Source organism: Pelmatolapia mariae, linkage group LG8, assembly GCF_036321145.2.
Source record: "Pelmatolapia mariae isolate MD_Pm_ZW linkage group LG8, Pm_UMD_F_2, whole genome shotgun sequence".
Classification (NCBI taxonomy): domain Eukaryota; kingdom Metazoa; phylum Chordata; class Actinopteri; order Cichliformes; family Cichlidae; genus Pelmatolapia; species Pelmatolapia mariae.
Window position 1 is genome coordinate 24,414,036 of NC_086234.1, and position 21,802 is coordinate 24,435,837.

Consider the following 21,802-nt stretch of genomic DNA (forward strand, 5'->3'; position numbering starts at 1 on the left):
GTGGGAATGCATGTTTGTGTCTGTGTGTGCCTGTTTGTCTGTGTTTATATGTCAGGTCAGGTCTTAGACTCCACCTCCCTGGGAACACCCAGGCCCTCCAAAGTGTGGAGGCCTATCTCCCCTCACCACACTCCCTGCCGGTAACTGATGCACTCAGGGGTCGGTGCATTGGTGGTTCTTGGTGTCCGGGGCTGGGCGCTCAGGTATACACCAGCTCACTCCCGGTGGCTACTTGGCGGGGCCTGGTGCCTGTCGCTCGGTCAGGCCTCTTCCGGGGCAAAGGGGGCCCTCGAACCTCCGGCCTCGGGGCCTGCAGCTCGGTTCACTCTGGCACAGCTGGCTGCCGGCAGAGCCGGCGGGCGCGCCAGTGCAGCCCCCTCTGGCTTCTGCTCCGTGGCTACTGGGTGACCCCTCGTCTGGGGATCTCCTCAGCCCTTCCCAGGAGGGTGGCACGGATGCCCCTCCGGTGGTACTCCTTGGGCTCTCGCACTCTGGGGCCTCTGGATGTCTGGAGCCTGGATCTCCTCCATGCCTGCTTCATGCCCTGGGGGACGGGGCTATGGCCCTCCACACCCTCTAGCAGACCGTTACATGGGGAAACCTTCTGTATACAAGCGCGCTGATCCACACGGGTGTGCACACGGGTGTTCACTGTTCGTAGACATAAACTACACCTTTCTTAGCTGCTACTTCAAAGCACATTGTGCGCTGTCTGTGCTGCACAACAACATTCAATATTTAGTATTTATTGCTGTTTACACTTAGCTAGATTAACATGATGGTGTTGTGTTTAGTATGTTGCTTTGTTTTTTTTTTTTGCTTGTTTTCTATTCTTTTTCTCTCAACAGGTGATCCAGGAGATTTTTTTTTTCTCTTTGTCTTTGTAAGTGCCCTTTCTCACTGTCCCTTTTCCCTTCTGTTTTTCTTTTCCTTCCTCTCTTTCTTTCTCCCTTTCCTATCCCCCAATCATGTCTGTCTCATCTGTAACTACTGAAAATAAAATAAATAATAACAACAAAAGTTGATCAAATGGACCAATACGGCAATGCCATGATGATCCATTTGGCAAAATAAATCCATTTGGTATCCTTGTTGGTCTTCAGACAACAATTCTGACGGCTAAAGAACCAAATGGGACAGACAAAAAAAAAAAAAAGTAATGTGTGGTAGAGGTGGCACCTTTATTTTTGATATTGTAAATAAATGAGTACTTTTGGAAAGTCAGAAGCTGTTGCTCATTCGCTATCCACCTGCACACCTCCGCGGCTGGCTTCATCTCCACCGCACGTTACAACTGGCGCCCGAACAGGGACTAGACGGACTGTAGCACATGTAAGTGATAACTTGGCCAACTACAACTGTTAGTGCTGGTCTTTGGCTCAGTATAACGAAACAATTTAAAAACTAATCTTGCATTGAGCTCTAGTGTTGCAGATATGCTATTGTAATAACATGGTTGTGATCACTCCAGTCTAATTTCAGTTGTTGGGTGACATTTTCATATGTGGTTTTTCCAAATTTAGTCTTGAACGGCATTTTTGCAGTTTTGTCTTTGTAGTCTGACCTAACTGACTCTTTTACTGCTATATAAATGACTGCGCTGTGCGCTGGAGCAGCTTAATTTTTTTGAAATCGCAATGGCACACTACCCAGATGACTCTGACTCAGACATGGAACTTACCTCATTACCAATGTGCCAGATAGTTGAAAATGTAACTCCTACCTTAGCCAACAAGTGGTGGAATTAAGAACTGAGGTGAATAGGCTTAGTGACTGTTTACGTGACTCACTGAACATACAGCAGAGTTTACTAAAGCAGTGGGACCAACTCGCAACGGGGAACTCTCCCACTCCTGCAGTCCCACAGTCTCCTGTTTTCCCAATGGCCACATCGACGCCTCATGTTCCTGCGAGGGACAAAAATGAACCCACCAACAGTACCAATCCGTTCCTGCCCAGCAACCCATTTCAACCTACAAATCCTTTCCTCCCATCTCACTCACTCGAGCTCAGCAGCACTTCCAGAGTGATTGCGGCAGCTTTACATCACGCCAAACTGGAGCCTCCTGTGTATGCTGGGGATGACAAAGTGCAACCTGAGGACTGGTTAAATGCAGTTGGCACATACAAAGCCTCATTGAACCTAACCGATGGGCAATTGCTAAACGAACTGCCACACTTTCTTGCAAAAGAGCCCGGGAAATGGTTCAAGGCATTGAGCTCCCACATCACGTCATGGGCTCAATTCTGTCAACTGTTTAAGACAGTTTTTCTGCCCTCCGACAGCCAAGAACGCATCCTGAGAGGGATATTGGATCGTGTTCAGGCTCAGGATGAACCGCTCCCAACCTTTGTTGCCCACATGTTGAGTGAGTTTGATAAACTGAAGAGCCCTCCACCTGAAAAAGACAGAATCGACCTAATTAGTAAACATGCTCTTGAAAAATACAGAGTTGCCCTGTATGGCGCTAATGTCACTTCTGTAATGGACCTGCTGCTGCGTGCTCATGAGCTTCACTCAGTGCTTGGACCACATAGACCGCAGCCTCCTTCGAGTGGCAAAGAAAACTATAAGCCTGAACCTTACTGCTTCAAATGCTCTCAGCCAGGGTTCACTACACGCACCTGCCCAAACTGTAACACCCAACCTCATTTACCACAACGACCCTCGAACTCCGCTAGGCATGGCCCGGTCCAGCCATTGCCGGTGCCTGGCCCCTCTGACCCAGGCCACGAAAGGTTGGAATTAAGCAGCACTGCATCCCAGTCGCAATACAAGCAGTCGGGAAACTACAGGGGGGGGAGGACATTTCACAGAGGCCAACCTTCCCCCAGTTACTAACGGAGCCTCACATGCCCCATTCACTGCAGGGTGGACACAGTCTTGGACACTTGGAAGACAATTTTTCACAAGTCCACTGGAATACCCCACTAAGAACGAAAGTGAACTTCAATGCTTCATCTGTGGATGCTACCCTCGACACGGGCGCTTCCCTCTCAGCTGTACGACCAGATCTCATTCAAGTAAATGACTCTTACCCTAGAAACACAAGTGGGTGGAATGGTCCTGCAGTTAACCTCGCCAATAATGCTCCCTGCATCCCTGAGGGTGTTATTTGGCTCAATATTGGATTCATGAACAAGAACTTTTACCAGCGTTTTGCAATAATACCAGATTTGTCTTCTCCTTTCATTCTGGGAATGGATTTTATGGCAAGAGCTTCTGTTTCTATTCACATTCCCACTAGAACAGTCTGCATTGAGGACATCCCCTGCCCACTCGCAGACGATGAAGAGGACCTTCCAAATGATTACTCGCATTCGCCTGGAACACTGATGTCTTTGGACTTAATTCGCTCAGACTTAACAGCCAAACTGTCTGAAGCAAGTCTCTCAGAGAGCGACAAGGATGCTTTACTCAATCTGCTCAGCAAGTTTAGCTCCTTGTTTGATGGTCATCTTGGTCGAACGGCTCTCACTGAACACGCCATAGAGACTGGCAATGCAACACCTGTCAATCTCCCACCCTATCGCACGTCACCTGCTAAGAAACGTGTGATTGAAGAACAAGTGCAACAAATGTTGAAGGACAACATCATTGAACCTTCCACAAGCCCTTGGGCAGCTCCTGTAGTCATTGTCAATAGAGCGGCCACGGAACCAAGGTTTTGTGTAGACTTTCGAGGGCTCAACCAAGTTACCCGAAAAGACTCTTATCCCCTGCCTCGTGTGGATGAGTCTCTGGACTTTCTGGCGCGGGGAAAGTTTGTCACGACATTGGACTTAGCGCGAGGCTATTGGCAGGTTGCTGTAGCAGAAGACTCCAAGCCTAAAACTGCCTTCATCTCTCACTGCGGTCTCTTCCAGTTCCGGGTGCTGCCCTTTGGGCTCTGCAACGCGCCTGCAACTTTTCAGAGGCTCATGAACTCTGTGCTTGCTGGCCTCATTTACAAAACGTGCGCAGTCTACCTGGATGACATTGTTATCGCCTCACCTACCTTTGAACAGCACTTGGTGGATCTTGAGGAGGTGCTGGGCAGACTCCAGGCTGCTGGCTTGTCCTTGAAGCTCAAAAAGTGCCAATTCTGCCTCGATGAATTCACCTTTCTCGGGTACCGCATCACATCATCAGGTGTTAAACCCGATCCAGACAAAGTAAAGGCGGTCAAGGAGTTTGATACCCCAGCCTCAGTGAAACACGTCCGTCAGTTCCTTGGCTTGACTGGCTATTATCGGCGCTTCATTCAGAATTATGCCCGCCATGCTGAACCTCTTCACGCCATCACCAGAAAGGACAATGCTTTCCACTGGGACGACAGCTGTCAAAGAGCCATGGACACTTTGAAAGACCATGTCACATCAGCCCCGATCCTGTCATTTCCAGACTTCAACCGTCCCTTTTCCATTCACGCTGATGCATGTGACATTGGTCTTGGGGCGGCGTTGATGCAAAAGGATGACAAGGGTCGTGAGTATGTTGTGGCTTTTGCTAGTCGCTCCCTTCACAAAGCTGAACTCCCCTACTGCACTTCAGAGAAGGAGTGCCTTGCTGTGATATGGGCCCTGGAACACTTCCGCCCATATGTTGAAGGTGTTCATGTTACTATCTTCACTGACCACAACAGTCTCAGGTGGCTCATGTCTCGTCAAAACCCAACGGGCCGACTCGCCCGCTGGTCACTTCGTTTGCAGGACTTTGATTTCACAATAGTGCACAAACCTGGTGCACAAAACAAAGTTCCTGACGCACTTTCACGCAACCCTTTGCCTCTGACCTCTGACAGGCCGACGGATCTTTTACCAGATCATGCTGTCATGGGCAGCCTGGACATTCGTACTCTGCCCCCCGTCATTCTGGCTGACCGTTCACAATTGAGACAGCTGCAGCTAGATGATCACGTCACAGGTCCACTCCTCAGAGACATTGAAGCAGACTCTCTGAACAGCTCGGACAGTGCCACCTTGTTGCAGTATGTTGTGTATGACTCTCTTTTGTATTACAGAGACCCCAAGTCCACATGTGCTTTGCACCCTTTGAAAGAGCTGAAACTGTTTGCCCCTACTTCCATGAGAGGCACCTTGCTGGACTATTACCACGACCACCCCACGGCAGGTCACTTGGGTGTTTCTAAGACACTGGCTAGACTGCGCTTTAGGTTCTTTTGGCCCAAAATGGCTGCTGATGTGAAGCGCTATGTGACTTCATGCTCAGTGTGCCAACTCACCAAGCCAAGTCAGAAAAAAGCAGCCGGTCTTATGGTTCCCATTGTCCCCCAGAAACCCTGGGAGTATGTTGGTGTGGATTTTGTTGGACCACTGCCCCGCACCCCTGCTGGTAATGCATATTTGATCGTGTTTATTGACTATTTGACTAAATGGGTCGAAGCCAGTGCTGTCAAAGAAGCTACATCTCAGGTAGCAGCTGGTAAATTTGTCACTGACATTTTTGCTAGGCATGGTACACCCACTTACCTGATTTCTGACAGAGGGTCCCCTTTTGTGAGTGAGCTTTTTGAACATGTTGTTTCTGCCTTAGGCTCGGTGCACAGACTCACTACGGCTTATCACCCTCAGACGAATGCTACTGAACGTGTCAATCGGACTCTGAAAACTGCGATCTGCGCTTATGTAGGTGACAAACACACATCATGGGACAAGTTTCTCCCTCAGATTTGCTTTGCTCTGCGTACCGCCCCCCATGACAGTACAGGTATGACTCCTGCCATGATGCTTTATGGTCGTGAGTTAGACACCCCGCTTGGCCTTATCACTCAGCCTTCTACAACAGGTGTTGATGAACCGGGTGTAGCTTACCCTGAGACTCTGAGAGCCTCCCTACAGGAAGCTCACGACCACGCCAAAGCAGCTCTGGACTATAGCCATGACAGACAAAAACATTACTATGACTTGAGACATCGACATGCCACGTTTCGTGTTGGTGACCTTGTGAGAGTTAAGACGCACCCCAGGTCAGACGCTCAGTCTAACTTTACTGCTAAACTTGCACCACTGTTTGAGGGACCATTGTGTGTATCTCAGAGACTCAGTGATGTTAATTACAGGCTCGCTTGGGTGGACTCCGGCGTGGATGCAGGTGTTTATCATGTTGTGAACATGCAACCGTTCCATACCTGGGACTCTCTCACTTCCAAAGAACATTCTGTTTCATCTCCTGCTGGGAGAGAGACCGCAGAGGATCTGAACTCTGACTCTCAGGCCCACCCTGGCCCCCTGCAGACACTGACATTGACTCTGAGCCATTCACCTTTGATTTACCGGACATTGACTCTTCTTCTGGTGTGGGCGCTGTTTCAGACAGTCTTTCACCCAGATCTGTTCAGCACCCAGCTGCTGGTGGACATTACAATGTCAGGCCCAGACGTTGCCCCAGAATTACGTCTGGCTGGAGCAACAAAAGATGGACTAATGATTTTCACACAACCAGGCTTGATCTGAAGTGAAATGTTTTGGTTAAACCTGTTTGATGCTGTCTTGTTGCATTGCTATTTTGAGTCATGCTATGTAGATGTTTCTGTTTGCTCTACTTAATCCAGTTTTATGGCTCTTTAGTGCGTTAAGGTTCATTCTTGGCATTTACAAAAAAAAAAAAAGTGAAAAAACTAAGAAAACTGATTTTCCACTGTACATATTCATCTTACTTTCACCAAATTAATTTTTAAATGGTCTTTTGCCCTGTGTGTGTGCGCCAATCTTAGCTGTAACCTCTATGTATAGGGTTCTGTTAGGTGTGGTGTGTGTGCTTTTTCAGCTGTGTACGGCTGAGGACAGCCTTTTTCTCACCAGGGGGGACTATGTAACAGTTGCTATTGTAATGCAGTGTATCACCACATGGCGGCGCCTCCTGTCTCATGGCTGGTGTGTCACCCCCTTTTTTTTGTTCTTCTTCGTACTCTCCCTGTAATGGATGCTCCCGTGTGTACGCGGACTAGTGTGCTCTTTAGTAATGTGTGGTAGAGGTGGCACCTTTATTTTTGATATTGTAAATAAATGAGTACTTTTGGAAAGTCAGAAGCTGTTGCTCATTCGCTATCCACCTGCACACCTCCGCGGCTGGCTTCATCTCCACCGCACGTTGCAATTGCACAATAAGAGTAGAATAAGTGCCCTTTTATTTCAGTCGTTTTACCAATTTAGTTATACTGTGATCAATCTTGGCAGTAGCTTGTATTGCATTTACTTTATGTCTAGTATTTCAGGCATTTTGAATCCATTTTGCTGATACTGCTCACGTCTTTTCAACCATAGTCTCAATTGCCCCATTTGTAACGTATGACTTAAATCATGTTCCTTTCTTTACATGAAAAAGCTGTTTGCTTTTAAGAATAAATGGCACTTGGCAGACTGTAGTTTTTTTTTGTATGGTCAAACATTGACATGTGATGTTAAAAAGGTGTCTCCTTTTCATAAATAAATCATTTTTGTCCATCTTTAGAATCAGGTGGAAAGTGATACAACAAAAGGTCGTACTTGCTTGCATTAAAAAAAAAATCCTGGGTCTAAAAGGTCTAAGTGCTTTGGGTAGAAGTGGAGGTAAACGTGGTGCTATTAAGAGCAGTCTGAAAAAAGTCAAAGTAACTCAGTAACATCAGTTACACAGCAAATGCTTTCTAAATCAGCCAAATTTGGGCAAAACTTAAAATGGAAAACCACTTAGTGTAGTCAAATGAGCAAAAGTTACTCCTTAAGTTGCATATGCTTGCTTTATGATCACGTCTAATCTCCCTCTGGGATCTAATATTTGTGTTGTTGTGCTGAGACTCACCTGGCCACAGCAGTGAACGCCAGCTCGACATTCAGTCCAGATTTTGCACTTGTCTCCATAAACGGCACTCCAAATTCCTGCATACAGAAAAATATCTTGTCAGGTGTGGGTGTATGTGTGTGTGTGTGGCCGTGCCACACTTCTGTCTTTTACTGTGAGGACATAACGACCTAAATTGCAGAAAAATTAGACTTATGATTAATTTAAGATTGGAAGCATATTCGTGCGGAGGGGTTTATGACACCTGGGGAGGGATGAGAGGGTTGATGATCAATACTAATATTTCAAAAATACTTGTGATGGCTACTGAGGTTCCTGGCTTTCAAAACTAATTTTCTCCTCATTTTGTTGTAATTTGGAAAACGAGCGAGAATGCAGAATGTGGTCGATGAGAGATGCTCCCAGGTGAAGCAATCTCATTCCGTGTACGTGTGAATATCTCAATATTCCTGCTGAGTTTGTTACCTTGACAGCTGCTGTGCGTCTGCCACACTACTCATACCACTTCATATTTAGCCTTCTCTAACACGCCTCTCAGAGCTTATCTGAGCGAAACGGCCTGGAAAATTAAGTTAGCAAGCCCCCGTCATTTATTCCAAACAATAACAACATTATGTGCCTGTATGAATACATAATTGCACGCACTAATCAAGACGCACAAGCCATACGGGGTGGGTGTAGGGGTAGGGGGAGAGAATTTCAGGGTCAACTTTGCTGCATGAGCGGATTAAGTATAGTAAGTATTTTTTATTCTTGTTACATGTGTCAAACGTTATGTGTGCTATGTGTATAGGCACAAGTGTGTGTTATAGAAAGCTCACCTTTGCCAGTTTCTCCCCCTCTTCTCGCTTCACCACCCTGTCATGTGTCACGTCAGCCTAGAACATATGGGACAGACAGCACAGAATCAGAAACTGTCACTTATATTCTTCTCACAGTGTCTTTAGTGTAGTTGGTCCTAATGACAAAATATGTTTTTTAATAAGCATAAAAAATAAAGAGACTCTGACCCTCCTTGTCTTAGATGCTTGAAGCAAGCAACTCTATAACAAGCACAATTTAACTGGAACTGTTGCTATTTAGTTAGCTCTGCTAATCTAGTTACCATATTAGCAAGTCGGTATGAGAACACAATGACCTAACTGGAAGAAAAATTAGGTTTATTAATTGAGTGGATACACGTCTCTGAACATAAAGCTTTTATTTACATTATATTCTTTTATTTTTTTAGCAACTTCATGGCTATTTAATATATAATATTCGACTTTCAGTATTGGCTAGTAGCTAGCTTAATAATTCTAGGGTTTACAGAAAATGCTGTTACTGTAAATAGAGCTGATAAAAGTGGAATTTACAGTCTAAAAACTAAGTCTACAGCAAGTATGTTACTGAACAATTAGATACTGAACAGAAAAAGATACTTGCCATTCATTGTGACTAATGTAAACCTTAGTCACGCTACAGTAAAAACAGGACAATAGCCTTCTTGCAATTTAGCAAAAATTGGTAGTTGTTTGGGTGTTTTTGCTGTTGGAGGCTCACTGCAAGTTCTTGCAGCTAATAACTGGTTGCCCAGATGTTGGTGATGCAACCATCAACCTCAGAGTGATCACTTTTAAATACGAGGCAGGAGTGGGAGGCAACCTGTCTGACTCAGATTGACTGAAATCCCTCTAAGACAGATTAGCCAAGGTTTACAAATAACTGCCATCTAATTTATATGTTGCAATCAATCTGAGTCAGTCTGCGCTGATAAGCACAACCCATCTGTAATGCATGTCTTTGCAATAGGGTACTCGATTAAACAGGTTGTGTTCTGGTTATATCACTACATAATCGCAAGGTTAATGTGCGCATATTGCAGTTAAATTGCTACCCTGCAGCAACTACATTACTATTTGTGGAAGAATTTATGAATTCTTGTTTCAAATCTATGAGGTTCTGTCTAGACTCTAAATGTAAGTAGTTAATGTGAATTTCTGTTTAATGGGAATTTTTGTGCATTTAGTTGGTAACAGATTTGTAATTCTTGTCAGTTTATCAAAGTTAATGGTTTAAACAGATTGCAGGTAACTGCCAACGTGACCCCATTCAATGACAAACTTATTGCAGACTGACTCCATCCTATTGCCATTTTATTGCTGCTTTGACACACCAAAGTCAGTTTGAAGCCTGCAACAGACTGTGCATTGTTTCTTCAGAGCAACCATTTCAAACCAATGAGATCACAAGTTAACTGCACATAGTTAGAATCATTTTGGTCATGTTACAGTCTGCAACTACTGTTTTCTCTTGTGTGACTGCAGAAGAAAGAATATGAATATATCAACTAACTCTTCTTGAAGCTTCCACTGTTGCCACTAACTCCTGAGCAAAACATTTTATTTTTCTGTTTTTGGCTGGTTATGTTAAATGTCTAGCTTTGCTGATTGTTAAGTGTTCCAGTGTTCCACTGTGTACAGCAGCTCCAGATAGTAAAACCATAAATTTGAAGGCTAAAATCAAACAATGCTAAAAAGCTCATTAAAGCTGTAAATCTTTCCATTCATCAATATGAGCAACCACTTAATGTCACGCTCAAAGCGACTTGATTAGTTGCTAGTATTAATGTGAACTATTGATTAGTTAAGCTTTAATAATGTGCATTGTTTTGCTTTGTTCTGATATAATGATGTAACCACTGAAAAATTGTGACATTGGAAAAACATTTCTATAAAAAATGAAATAAACTGCTTTTCCCCTGCTTTCGTGCATATCCATTACACTCTGGCTCAAGGCCCTACTATACCTCCTGTGATCCCTTCTTCCCACCCTCTATGAGTCCATCTGTCCATCTATCTCCCAGTGTTGGCAACAAGGTCTCACCTTGTTGCCCAGCAGCATGACGACCACATCCTGCTGGGCGTATTCATGAATCTCTGTCAGCCATGCCTGGAGATGGAAATAGAGCAAAGAGTGGTGAAGAAATTCAGAACAGGAGAGGATGAGCAGGAAAAACGGGTTGTTCAGAGGAGATAGGACTGATCGAGGGGTGGGATAGGAGATAAAGACTACTGACAGAGGAGACGAATGAATTCACTGAGAAGGAGAAAGGGAAAGAAAAGATTAATTTGTTGGTTGCTGCTCTTACTTCATCTTGTCCTCCCCTTCTCCCTCCTCTAGATCGTCCCCTCTTTGCCCCTTTTCTCTTTTCGTTTATGTCTATCCATCCATCTCCTTCCAATTACAGGTCAGTGGTCACTTCCCTTTTTGCTGGCTTGGTTAAAAAGCCCTTAATGTTTCTCACTCCTGCACACCAGCATCTAATTTCCTACATCTTCCTACATACTTAACTGTTGCCATTTGTATACCAAAGAAAAAGCATGTTTCTATCCCACATTATTTCAGTTTTTTTGTGCAAACGGAAGATGTAAGTGAGCAAGTAGAACTGACTGAAATAAGATGACTGCGGCTAGAAGACAGAGAGAGATGTGATTAGTATAGGCAAATCCTTCTTTGTTGTAAGCCACCAAGGAGAAGAACTTTAAATTTCAGTAAGCTGAGCGTATCAAGGCATTCCCAAACCAGCCGAGAGACATAATCTAACATATCCTTGTTTCACATGATCCAAAACACCCTGAAAAAAAGGGCACCTAGCCCCTATTCAAATCAAACAGCAGAACCATCTCAACTACTAGCTCTTTTCCATGTGGAGGAACAACAGCTGAGCCCAGACTCACTTTGAAATAATGTTCTTGCCATTTCTGCATCTGCAGCCTTATTTTTTCTGCATGCAGTTTCTGCCCATAGCTTAGGATAAGAATGTAGATCCACCAGGACATCACAAAGGGCAAAAAGACAAAAACTAGATCACTTGATTAGTGAAGGTGATGGCCAAATTCATCTGCCAATTTCCTGCTTTCTCTCCCAAAAACGTGTGACCACACAGATAAACAGCTTAAAGTAGCAGTTCATCCTCAACCAGGAACGGGCAAACCTTTTCTGACTGAGAAACACAATCTAGGGCTAGGAGGAGCCAATTCTCACGCCAGCCACTTCAAGAAAGCCAACAAGACCATATTATTCTTAAAAAGCAGAAACTTTGTTCGAGACCACCAAACCAGACAGCCTCTGATGCTTGCCTCTGGCTACAAATCCTGTCCGATATAATTGGAAATACTGACAGTAACAGTACATTGTAATTATTATTCAGTACACTGGACAACCACTGAGCCTTTATGTGAAACTTCTGTGCGCTTCGGTGGACAGGTGTTATGAATACATAACTCCTGGTGCACATCCTTTTTAAAGGCATCGCTGCAACCTCATAGATATGCTGTGTATGTGTATCACACCATTATCAAATGTAACTAATTTGATAGGTGGCTATGGCATTCAGTGTCTGTCATATGTCAAAGATGTGATGTGTCTAATATAATTTGCATGAACTGGTCATTTGTACAGTACAAATACTGCAATTTTGTTAAAATGTACACTTTAATTTTAATTTTTAAATACTGACATATTCGGAAAGAGTTCCACTCTTCTCCCAGACGTCTGCTGTCCCTTATCTTTCAAGGTGCACTTGTTGAATTTTTATAATGATAATGATATTTCCTTGTTGGAACGTCTTCTGTCCGTGATTTATGACAGCAATCTGATGGCAGTGAGCCTCACATCATATAGCAAACACTCTCCCTATTTGTTGGTCTATTTAAGATTTGAACTTTCCCATCTCCCCCTTTAAAATGCCAATGCTGCTGCTGCAATTTTAACTGCTCTTTCAGTCTGTCCATCACCCTTACACCACAGCAGTTTTTCTATGTTTAACTTATTTGCAGGGATTGATGATTTTGGAGCCTTGATGACAACAATAACTAGCTATATTCTGCATCTTAAATAAAGGAAGCATCTAATTAACACATCTGAACTTTGTAACAAGCCAAAGAGCTGGAAAATCAATTGAAAATTCAAGTCAGTGATTTCTTTAAATGGTCTTTCTTTAAATCTTCTGCAATGTTTGCATTAGGAGACATGAAACCTTCCACCAATAACATTGATGCAATCATTAGCAACTCATGAAGTACCTACATACAAATATATAAAGATAAGATACATTAAAGTATTGTGAGTGATTTTGAAACCGGAGGAGCAATCCAATCCAAGCTCTTTGTTGGGATCCATATGAATATAAACCTTTCATCAGCCAAAGATAAAAAAGCAGCAGGTTTGTTAGCAGGTGGTCTCTGCCAGAAACAGGATGTATATTTTATTTATTACTTTTATTTGATTTTATCAAAAGTCCCATCCACTTCAAAAACTCAAACTTATGAATACCTTTTGGTCATAGGAAAATAGGATTATTAACACAGGCAATAATGATTTACAGTAATGCAGTGTAGCTGGCCTACTTTCATGTTTCCAATTAGCCCAGGTGATTATGAAAACCATTTCAGTCGTGGTAATTACTAACCCCTATTCTATGGGCTTTTGTGTGATTAAATCTAAATCCAGTCGGTTTTTTCCAACTTACAGATTTTCTTAGGTTGTGAATTTTTAAGAGGGTGTAGATACTTAATAATTAGCCACAGAGGATCACAAGATTTGTATTAGCTTTTCTTATTTTCTGTTCACAGACAATCCTAAAGGACTGCAAGATACTGTGAGAGTCTTCTATTAAGCCTAAGGATAACTATGAGCAGAATCTGAGAGCTTGTGCAACATTTAAAAAAAATCTGTGCTGTCTGAAAGAGGAGAACACGAAGGTTACACTGTTGTCAAATAAAAAGGGAATTCATTTCATCAGCACAATGGTGACATGCGGTACGTCCTTCATGGCAGCATCCACAAAAAAGATGCATGCTGTCTTTCCTCAACACACTATGAAGAGAACATTCTTCATGAAGGACAGTGTTACCTTATAAAACCTGATAAACTAATTTGCAAAAACAAAGAAGAGAACTGTGCTGGTGATGCAAATAAAAAGCAATCAAAAAGGTCTTTGGTTACATGCACATGTTTCCCTATTCAGATTAAAAGATTTTCAAATCAACTGGTGCCTTTAATTGGAACAGTGTGACCTGGCATAAAAGTGATGAATATGTCATGCATTTGTCTTCTGCTTTGGCACAGCGTTAATCAGCACCCAGAAGATGGATATTTATCATCTGCTGAGTGCACTAGTTGTCATTAATGTGTTCCTCTTGATTTATTAGCATACATACAATGTATGCCATCAAAGAGAAAAGGGTATCCTTAATAATACAGATGTTTATGAGAGTCAGCAAATCACAATAAATTTGGCGTAAAGGAGGGTAGCTTTAAAGGTACAGTGTGTAAAATCTCACCACCAGAGGTCAGTAGATATCAGATTGCAGTCAAATTAATTCTGTTTTCTTACCCCTCCCACCATTCAGCTGTAGTGAGTGCAGGATGTCAGTCCACTGTTGACCTCATGTGTCAATCCATAGTTTTCACATGACGTCAGTACTGCAGTCCTTTGCCCTCCAGCCACCCTTTGAACCTTAACCTCTCCTAACCCTGCCTTACAGGCCAAATCATACCAATCTGTGCTTCTCCACTGCATTCAGTAGTGGCCCATACTTTGAAAGCTTTCATCCTGACAGCATCGTAAGGTGAGCAATTCTCTGTAACATACACCTAGTGTCATCAAACTGGAGCTTTGGCAGAGACGACTATTTTCATGGATTTAAACAAAGCTGCCGAGGCAGAATATGGAACACCCAACCTAAAATTTGTAGTTTCTTTTCATATCTTCATTTTTTCTCCATTGATAGATATTTTATGTAGTCTTAAAATACCTATTGTCCTAAAACACTTTTGTCCTAAAATACTACAGACTGTCCATACTATCCATCACGATGGAATCATTTTTTGCCTTCCAGGATAGAAAGTCAGTCACATGACTAAAAACTATAGAAATGTGTCCATGTCTATTTAACAAGGGGAGGATGTAAAACTTGTGAAGCAGTCCAATGTGAGTTGATAAGTCAGTAAAGTGTCACGGGCTGCCGGGGCAGACCGTGTGGAGTAAGTAGAGGACCCAAGAGCAGACAGAGGCGAGGAGACGAAACTGGACTTTAACAAAAAGCGAGCCTTTTATTGAGGGCTGAAAACTCACAGAAAAAAGGCAACAAAGTAACTGAGGGAAACCTGAACAAAGACTAGGACTCTTACTGAGAAGTTAAACTATGGCAAAACAATAAACAAAACGATGACTGACTATGGCTGGGAAACTGTGGCAAGGGGTAGGGGAGATAACACAGACGACGCGACACAGACTGCAAGAAACACAGAGACTAAATACACATGAGGGATAATCAGGGGAAGTGGCCACACATGGGAACACAACTGACACACATGAACCTAACGACAGGACAGGAGAAGTGAAACTGAATATACTGACATAGAATACAGACTTTCAAAGTAAAACAGGAAACATGGAGATTAGACACGACATGAACTAAACATAACCACGCAGACATGACACATGAACCAGGGAGACTTAACACAAGGGCAATATAAATAACAAATGAGCAGGAATAACTTCATGAACATAAACGATAAACCTCAAAATAAACTACAACTCAAAACACTGGGTCGCACGACCCAGGACCATGACACCACCCCCCCTCAAAGGGCTGGCTCCAGACAGCCCCAAACCAAAAAAAACGGACCACCGAGCCCGGGCGGGCGGCGGGGGACCAGGACGGAGGGCCCAGAACATGAAACAAAAACAGCTGACAGGAAAACACTGGAGCACATGAAAAAAAAAGTCCAAACATAGGTCAGGGGGCCGGCCTGGAGGGCCGTAACACAACAGCCCACAATTCATGAGTTCAGGGGGCCGACCCGGAGGTCGAGGGCACAACAATTTATACAGTCTTCCATCAGGGGGCCGGCCTGGAGGGCGGCAACATAACAGCCCGCAGTTTATATGTTCAGGGGGCCGGCCGCGCGGAAGGCAGCGGCGTAGCGGTTCAGGAGGCCGCCCATGACAGCAGTGGTGTGCAGCTGACGGCCTGGAAAGTGGCCAGTGATGTGGCTTGGCGGGCCCCGGGCCTGGACGTGGCTTGGCGGGCCCCGGGCCTGGACGTGGCTTGGCGGGCCCCGACAAGGCAGGAAGCCGGACGGGCTGTTCAGACGCCCCAGCAGGATCAGGCGAAGCAGAAGCCAGACCAGGTGACGGCGGAGCTGCTGCAGGCAATGGAGCCACAGGTGGTGGAGTGGCGTGGGGCTGGACGGGCTCCCCGGGCCCTCCGGCTGACGAGGCGTGGGGCTGGACGGGCTCCCCGGGCCCTCCGGCTGACGAGGCGTGGGGCTGGACGGGCTCCCCGGGCCCTCCGGCTGACGAGGCGTGGGGCTGGACGGGCTCCCCGGGCCCTCCGGCTGACGAGGCGTGGGGCTGGACGGGCTCCCCGGGCCCTCCGGCTGACGAGGCGTGGGGCTGGACGGGCTCCCCGGGCCCTCCGGCTGACGAGGCGTGGGGCTGGACGGGCTCCCCGGGCCCTCCGGCTGACGAGGCGTGGGGCTGGACGGGCTCCCCGGGCCCTCCGGCGGACGTGGCGTGGGGCTGGACGGGCTCCCCGGGCCCTCCGGCGGACGTGGCGTGGGGCAGGACGGGCTCCCCGGGCCCTCCGGCGGACGTGGCGTGGGGCTGGACGGGCTCCCCGGGCCCTCCGGCGGACGTGGCGTGGGGCTGGACGGGCTCCCCGGGCCCTCCGGCGGACGTGGCGTGGGGCTGGACGGGCTCCCCGGGCCCTCCAGCGGACGTGGCGTGAAGCAGCGGGCATCCGGCAGCAGATGCAGGACAAGCTGCACACTGGACAGGGAGCTGAGCTGCGTACTGGACAGGGAGCTGTTGTGGACATAGGGGTGTTTGCGTCAGAGCCTGCACAGGTGGTTGAACAAACATCTGAGCGGGAGGCTGACCCGGAAACTGAGCAGGTAGCCGGGCTGAAGCCTGTGGTGAAACAGACCGCTGGGACCTAACTCCACGCTCAGAGAGGGCAGGTGAAAAACTGTCCTTAGTGTCCACAGCCTCCGTTATAAGAGGAATCTGGGACAAAACAAGCACGGGTGCTGACTGGACAGCTGCTGTCTCCACCTCGGAATCAGATGCGGGTATGAGGTCGAGCAGTGCCACAGCCGCCTTGGAAGTGCACCCAGAGTCCTGAACATGCATATCAAGGGGTGCTAGCAGAGGGGCAACAACGAAATTAGATCCTAACTCTTCAGAGACTCCAGCACAGTTCAAACAGTCTTTAGTTGCTCCTTGAGGTAAGCTAGACAGTCTCTCTTCAGACTTAGAAAATGGTATAAGCAAAGTTTCAAACCTGGCATGAGGTGGCTTGGTAATTGTTAAATGGTCTGAGGTAACAGGCTTTAATTCTTGAACACACACAGAACTAGGGCTGCTCGCTGGTGATTTCAACACATTAACTTGAAAATCATGTGATACAGAACACTTTGAGTCTGAACCGTTACTCCCAGCATCCTTCATTATTTTAGAAAAACTCACAGACTGCAGGTTCACTGTGTGAGTTTTAACACCCTCATCACTGGTTAACTTAGAAAAAACCTTTGGTTTGGTAGGATGACACAGTACAGAAGTACAACCATTGGTGGCTGCAAATAATGGTGGGTTAGTAATCACAGAGTTGCACTCTACAGAAAATCCGTCCTGTACTGCGCTAAAAACCCCTTTAGAGCAGGGCGCTAGGCTAGTGTTGATGGATACAGACACATTGTCATCGACGGCAACATTAGAGCTATTAATCGTAGTACCAGACTCTGACGTTGTCTGCTCAAAGCTTGCTGTACCAGGGTTAAACAACTCTAGAACAAGACAGTTATTGTTTACATCAGTACAACATTCAGGTTCAGAAGTTATGACGCCGAGGGCACAGTCATCTTTATTGCTGTTATGATTGTTAACTGGGTCATGGATGCCGTAACCCGCCGAATCGGCCAGGTCACAGCCAGACAAGAACGCTTTAGTCCCTGCAGCCCCAGAAACACTCTCCTTTGACATGAGGTCTTTGGCTGTGGGGCTAGATACAATGTCCGGAACTGAGTCAGTGGTACTCACAACTGGATGGCTGATGGAGGTTAACACCTCAGATAGCGTTAGCCGAGGGGCCTCGGAGCGCCGACGGTGAGAGCGCCGCTTCTTTCTATCTGTGGAAGCGGGCGGAGTGAGGGGTGGAAGTCCCTGGCAGCTCCGGGGACCTCCGAGAGCCAGTCGAGCTCCCCGAAAAGAGCGCTCGTCATAATCAGGAGCGAGCCACGGCTCCCACCCGCACTCTTCCTCTAGCTGCACGCATGCGGCGCGCTGCCGCTCCTCGAGATCGACATCCCGGACAACCACAGCGTCCTCGTGATGCTCAGTGGAGGGCGAGACGGGACGTAGCGGCGTGCGACGGCGGCGTGAACGTCGCTTCCTCCTTGAAGCGGCCGTGGACAACACTTGACTCTCCACGGCGACCGGCTCCTCATCCTCCAAACACATCCGTGCTAGAAAGGAAGCAGGAGACGTGTAGTCCGATCGAGGCGGCGAGGGTGGGCGGCAGGTGTGAGGCGGGGCGGTTGGAGAGAGCTCCTCCTCGAAGATGAGCCAGGGCTTCCAACGGAGCTCGTCTTCGCAATACGCCTGTAATACCTGCTGCCGCTCCTCCTCACCGAAGTCAATCGCAGCTGGCATCTCCATGAGCCGCGTAGTGCAGTCAGGCGGTGGCGAGGATGCGGAAGCCGATGAAGCGTGGGCCGACGGTGTGTCGGTGGTGAGCCTCACCGTACCGACTCTGACTGCTTCAGGCTCACGAGGCAGCGGGGGAACAGAGCCACAGCATGGCTCTGGCGACGACTCACGCACACAGGACAGCTGTTGTTGCGGGCGGAGTTGGAGGGTGGAGACGAGAAAGTCAATGATGAGGGGGTGCAGCGCCTCCCATAACCAGGGGAATACGGACGCGCATACCCCTACTTGGCGGACTAACTCCTCCCGTTCCTCCTTTCTGGAACACTGCAGCCACTTGCCGCATAGCGACTCCACTGTCCGAACGATCTCCTGCTCTTGTGTCGCTGGGTCAGGCATGGTCGCGTCGTACTGTCACGGGCTGCCGGGGCAGACCGTGTGGAGTAAGTAGAGGACCCAAGAGCAGACAGAGGCGAGGAGACGAAACTGGACTTTAACAAAAAGCGAGCCTTTTATTGAGGGCTGAAAACTCACAGAAAAAAGGCAACAAAGTAACTGAGGGAAACCTGAACAAAGACTAGGACTCTTACTGAGAAGTTAAACTATGGCAAAACAATAAACAAAACGATGACTGACTATGGCTGGGAAACTGTGGCAAGGGGTAGGGGAGATAACACAGACGACGCGACACAGACTGCAAGAAACACAGAGACTAAATACACATGAGGGATAATCAGGGGAAGTGGCCACACATGGGAACACAACTGACACACATGAACCTAACGACAGGACAGGAGAAGTGAAACTGAATATACTGACATAGAATACAGACTTTCAAAGTAAAACAGGAAACATGGAGATTAGACACGACATGAACTAAACATAACCACGCAGACATGACACATGAACCAGGGAGACTTAACACAAGGGCAATATAAATAACAAATGAGCAGGAATAACTTCATGAACATAAACGATAAACCTCAAAATAAACTACAACTCAAAACACTGGGTCGCACGACCCAGGACCATGACAGTAAAGCTCACTTTTGTCCACTAACACCAAAACTAAGTTATTGAGGATAACCTGAACCTCTCTGTTGGTAAGCGCTGCTATTTTTGCCACTGTTTGCTGCTCTTAGCCTCTATTAGCAGCTCTTTTCTGTGGCTGGTAAAACATTTTTGGTCATACAGATACAGTCACTTAAAATCATTGATAGGACCACAAAGGATCCTGGTGGAATCCTGACCGATTGCCGACTGACAACACCTTCTCACTCCCAAAGCGTAATATTTTACACTAGGTGACAAATCGTCAACATATTACGCGTCCGGGCACCCAACACGTCCTTAAATGACGAGATCGGACAAACGAGGAAACATGAGAACTGTTTGGAATCAATCTACACATGTTCGTTCATTTTACTTAAATCGCTTTGGAAAACACTATTTAACGTCATTACAGTGCTGGTTAAGGTTAGGGATAAGGTTATGGTTAGGGCTGGAATACATGGCTGGAACGTGTATTACCGCGGGACCGTCATTGTACTGGATTTCACCCCTAAGAACAGGCTGCGACTGATGGATGACCGTAATGATATCTCCCGCCTGTGACGTGGATGATGCAACCATGAGTAGTAACGCCACTAAGTGACCATTAGGAAAACCGTCAGTAATGCCTTGTGTATCCACCAGGGGGAGCAGTGTGGTGGCGCATTCATTTACAGGCTTGCTACACTATGTATTTATACCCTTTTAATTTGTTCAAGGATTCCTTTTTTATGACAGAATCAGCCTTTCCATAAAATATTAATATAGATATATGTTTGCAGCAAATAAAATGCAGGTTGTGCACACCGAACAAGTCGGACAGAAAGTGATGCTTGCATTGATTATGATTATTGCTGAACTGCGTTTCTGAACATGAAATAAAGCGATTATTTCATTGCACTGCTAATGTTCTTATATGAAATGCATTACTTTTACATTAACTACATTAATTTTAAGATCCCGTTTTCAAAGGTATGCAGAGTATGTTACTAAAACTGTTGCTAATACATCTGCAAAATTTTTGACATCTTGTTGAATTTATAACAGAGTGTAACTTAAAAATATGTAGGAGTAGTTTGTACTTGGTGGAAAGATCAAGTCACAACGGAAACAGTTTTCAGTGCAGAGCTGCCTTCATGAAAACTCCGACATCTGAACATCAGTCTTTTTTTTTTATCTTGTGGTAACTGTGAGAGTATGTACTCTCCTCCTTGAAACAATTCACATAGTAGTACAGACTGCATTTTTTTGGTAGTCTTCTAATGCCCGGTGTTTGTGAAAGCACCATGAGGTTGCTTTGTTTATTTGTGCACATTTCCAAAGATAGGGCCCAACCCCCATAAAAACCCCAAATAGCTGATAAGAGTTACACACCCACGCTCATCTATCAAGTTAACACTGGTCTAATACACTTAGCTTGATAAACATTCCCCTCCAAGGTAAAAGGGCAAAACTGGAAATGATTTAAAAAGCAGTCAATGTCCAAAGAACAGCTTTGAAACACCTTCATAAACCTGGAGAGAACTTAACAAATGAAAAACTAGGTGGAAGTCTGGCCTCTCTTATGAGAAATATAGAAATCTAAAGAATAAATGAATACATTTGTAAGTTGCATCCAAGCAGAAAAAATGATGTGACATATTTATAATGGAAGGTAGATACACCCCAAGGTAAGAAGGGGGGGCACCTATCGGCTGACCTCTGACTGAAAGTGGCAATTTAATCTGTATTAGCTGGCATAGCATTAGCTTATAACTACCTCATGTTGTTTAGTCAGCTCTTTGTCAGCTGTCTGTAGACAGCAGGGTCACATATCTCATCTGCTGGCAATTAGTAATTGCAATATTGAGAATAAATGAGCATTTTATGCACATTTCTGTCTGTTAGAGCCCTGACTACTGTTCAGGAGGTGAGGCTTGAGGTGAGGAAGAAGAGGATGACATTTTATCCAGATGCCGGTCATGCTGTCTCTCGCTTTCTTAGATGATAAAACATAGGTATGGTCCCTCATATCTTTAACCTGAAGGTGCAGACACAAATTAAAAGTTGCCTACAAAGCACATGAACGCCTATCAGTTCTTTCCTCCTCCACCTCTAGTATACTATACTATATATGTGGGCGATCTCTGGCCGCATATATAGAACATAATTAGATTATGGAGCAGCGATGTCCGTCTCGGCCCATGTATGGTGGCTACATAATTACAAAGTAATCAATGTATATTTATGAGTACATTCAGGTACAGTCAGTCACTGTACAAAGGGGCAAAAGG

General features: G+C 45.7%; 1 protein-coding gene across 1 annotated transcript in view; it reads right to left on the minus strand.

Annotated features, from left to right (window-relative positions):
* LOC134632818 (ras-related protein Rab-26) overlaps positions 1-21,802 on the minus strand; it is a 144,265-nt gene that overhangs the window by 17,854 nt on the left and 104,609 nt on the right. The window contains exons 6-8 of the mRNA XM_063481633.1: positions 10,649-10,714; positions 8,605-8,661; positions 7,784-7,860 (exon numbers count right to left, since the gene is read on the minus strand). Of these exons, the coding sequence (XP_063337703.1) occupies positions 7,784-7,860; positions 8,605-8,661; positions 10,649-10,714 (200 nt within the window). The remainder of the gene's footprint in view (positions 1-7,783; positions 7,861-8,604; positions 8,662-10,648; positions 10,715-21,802) is intronic.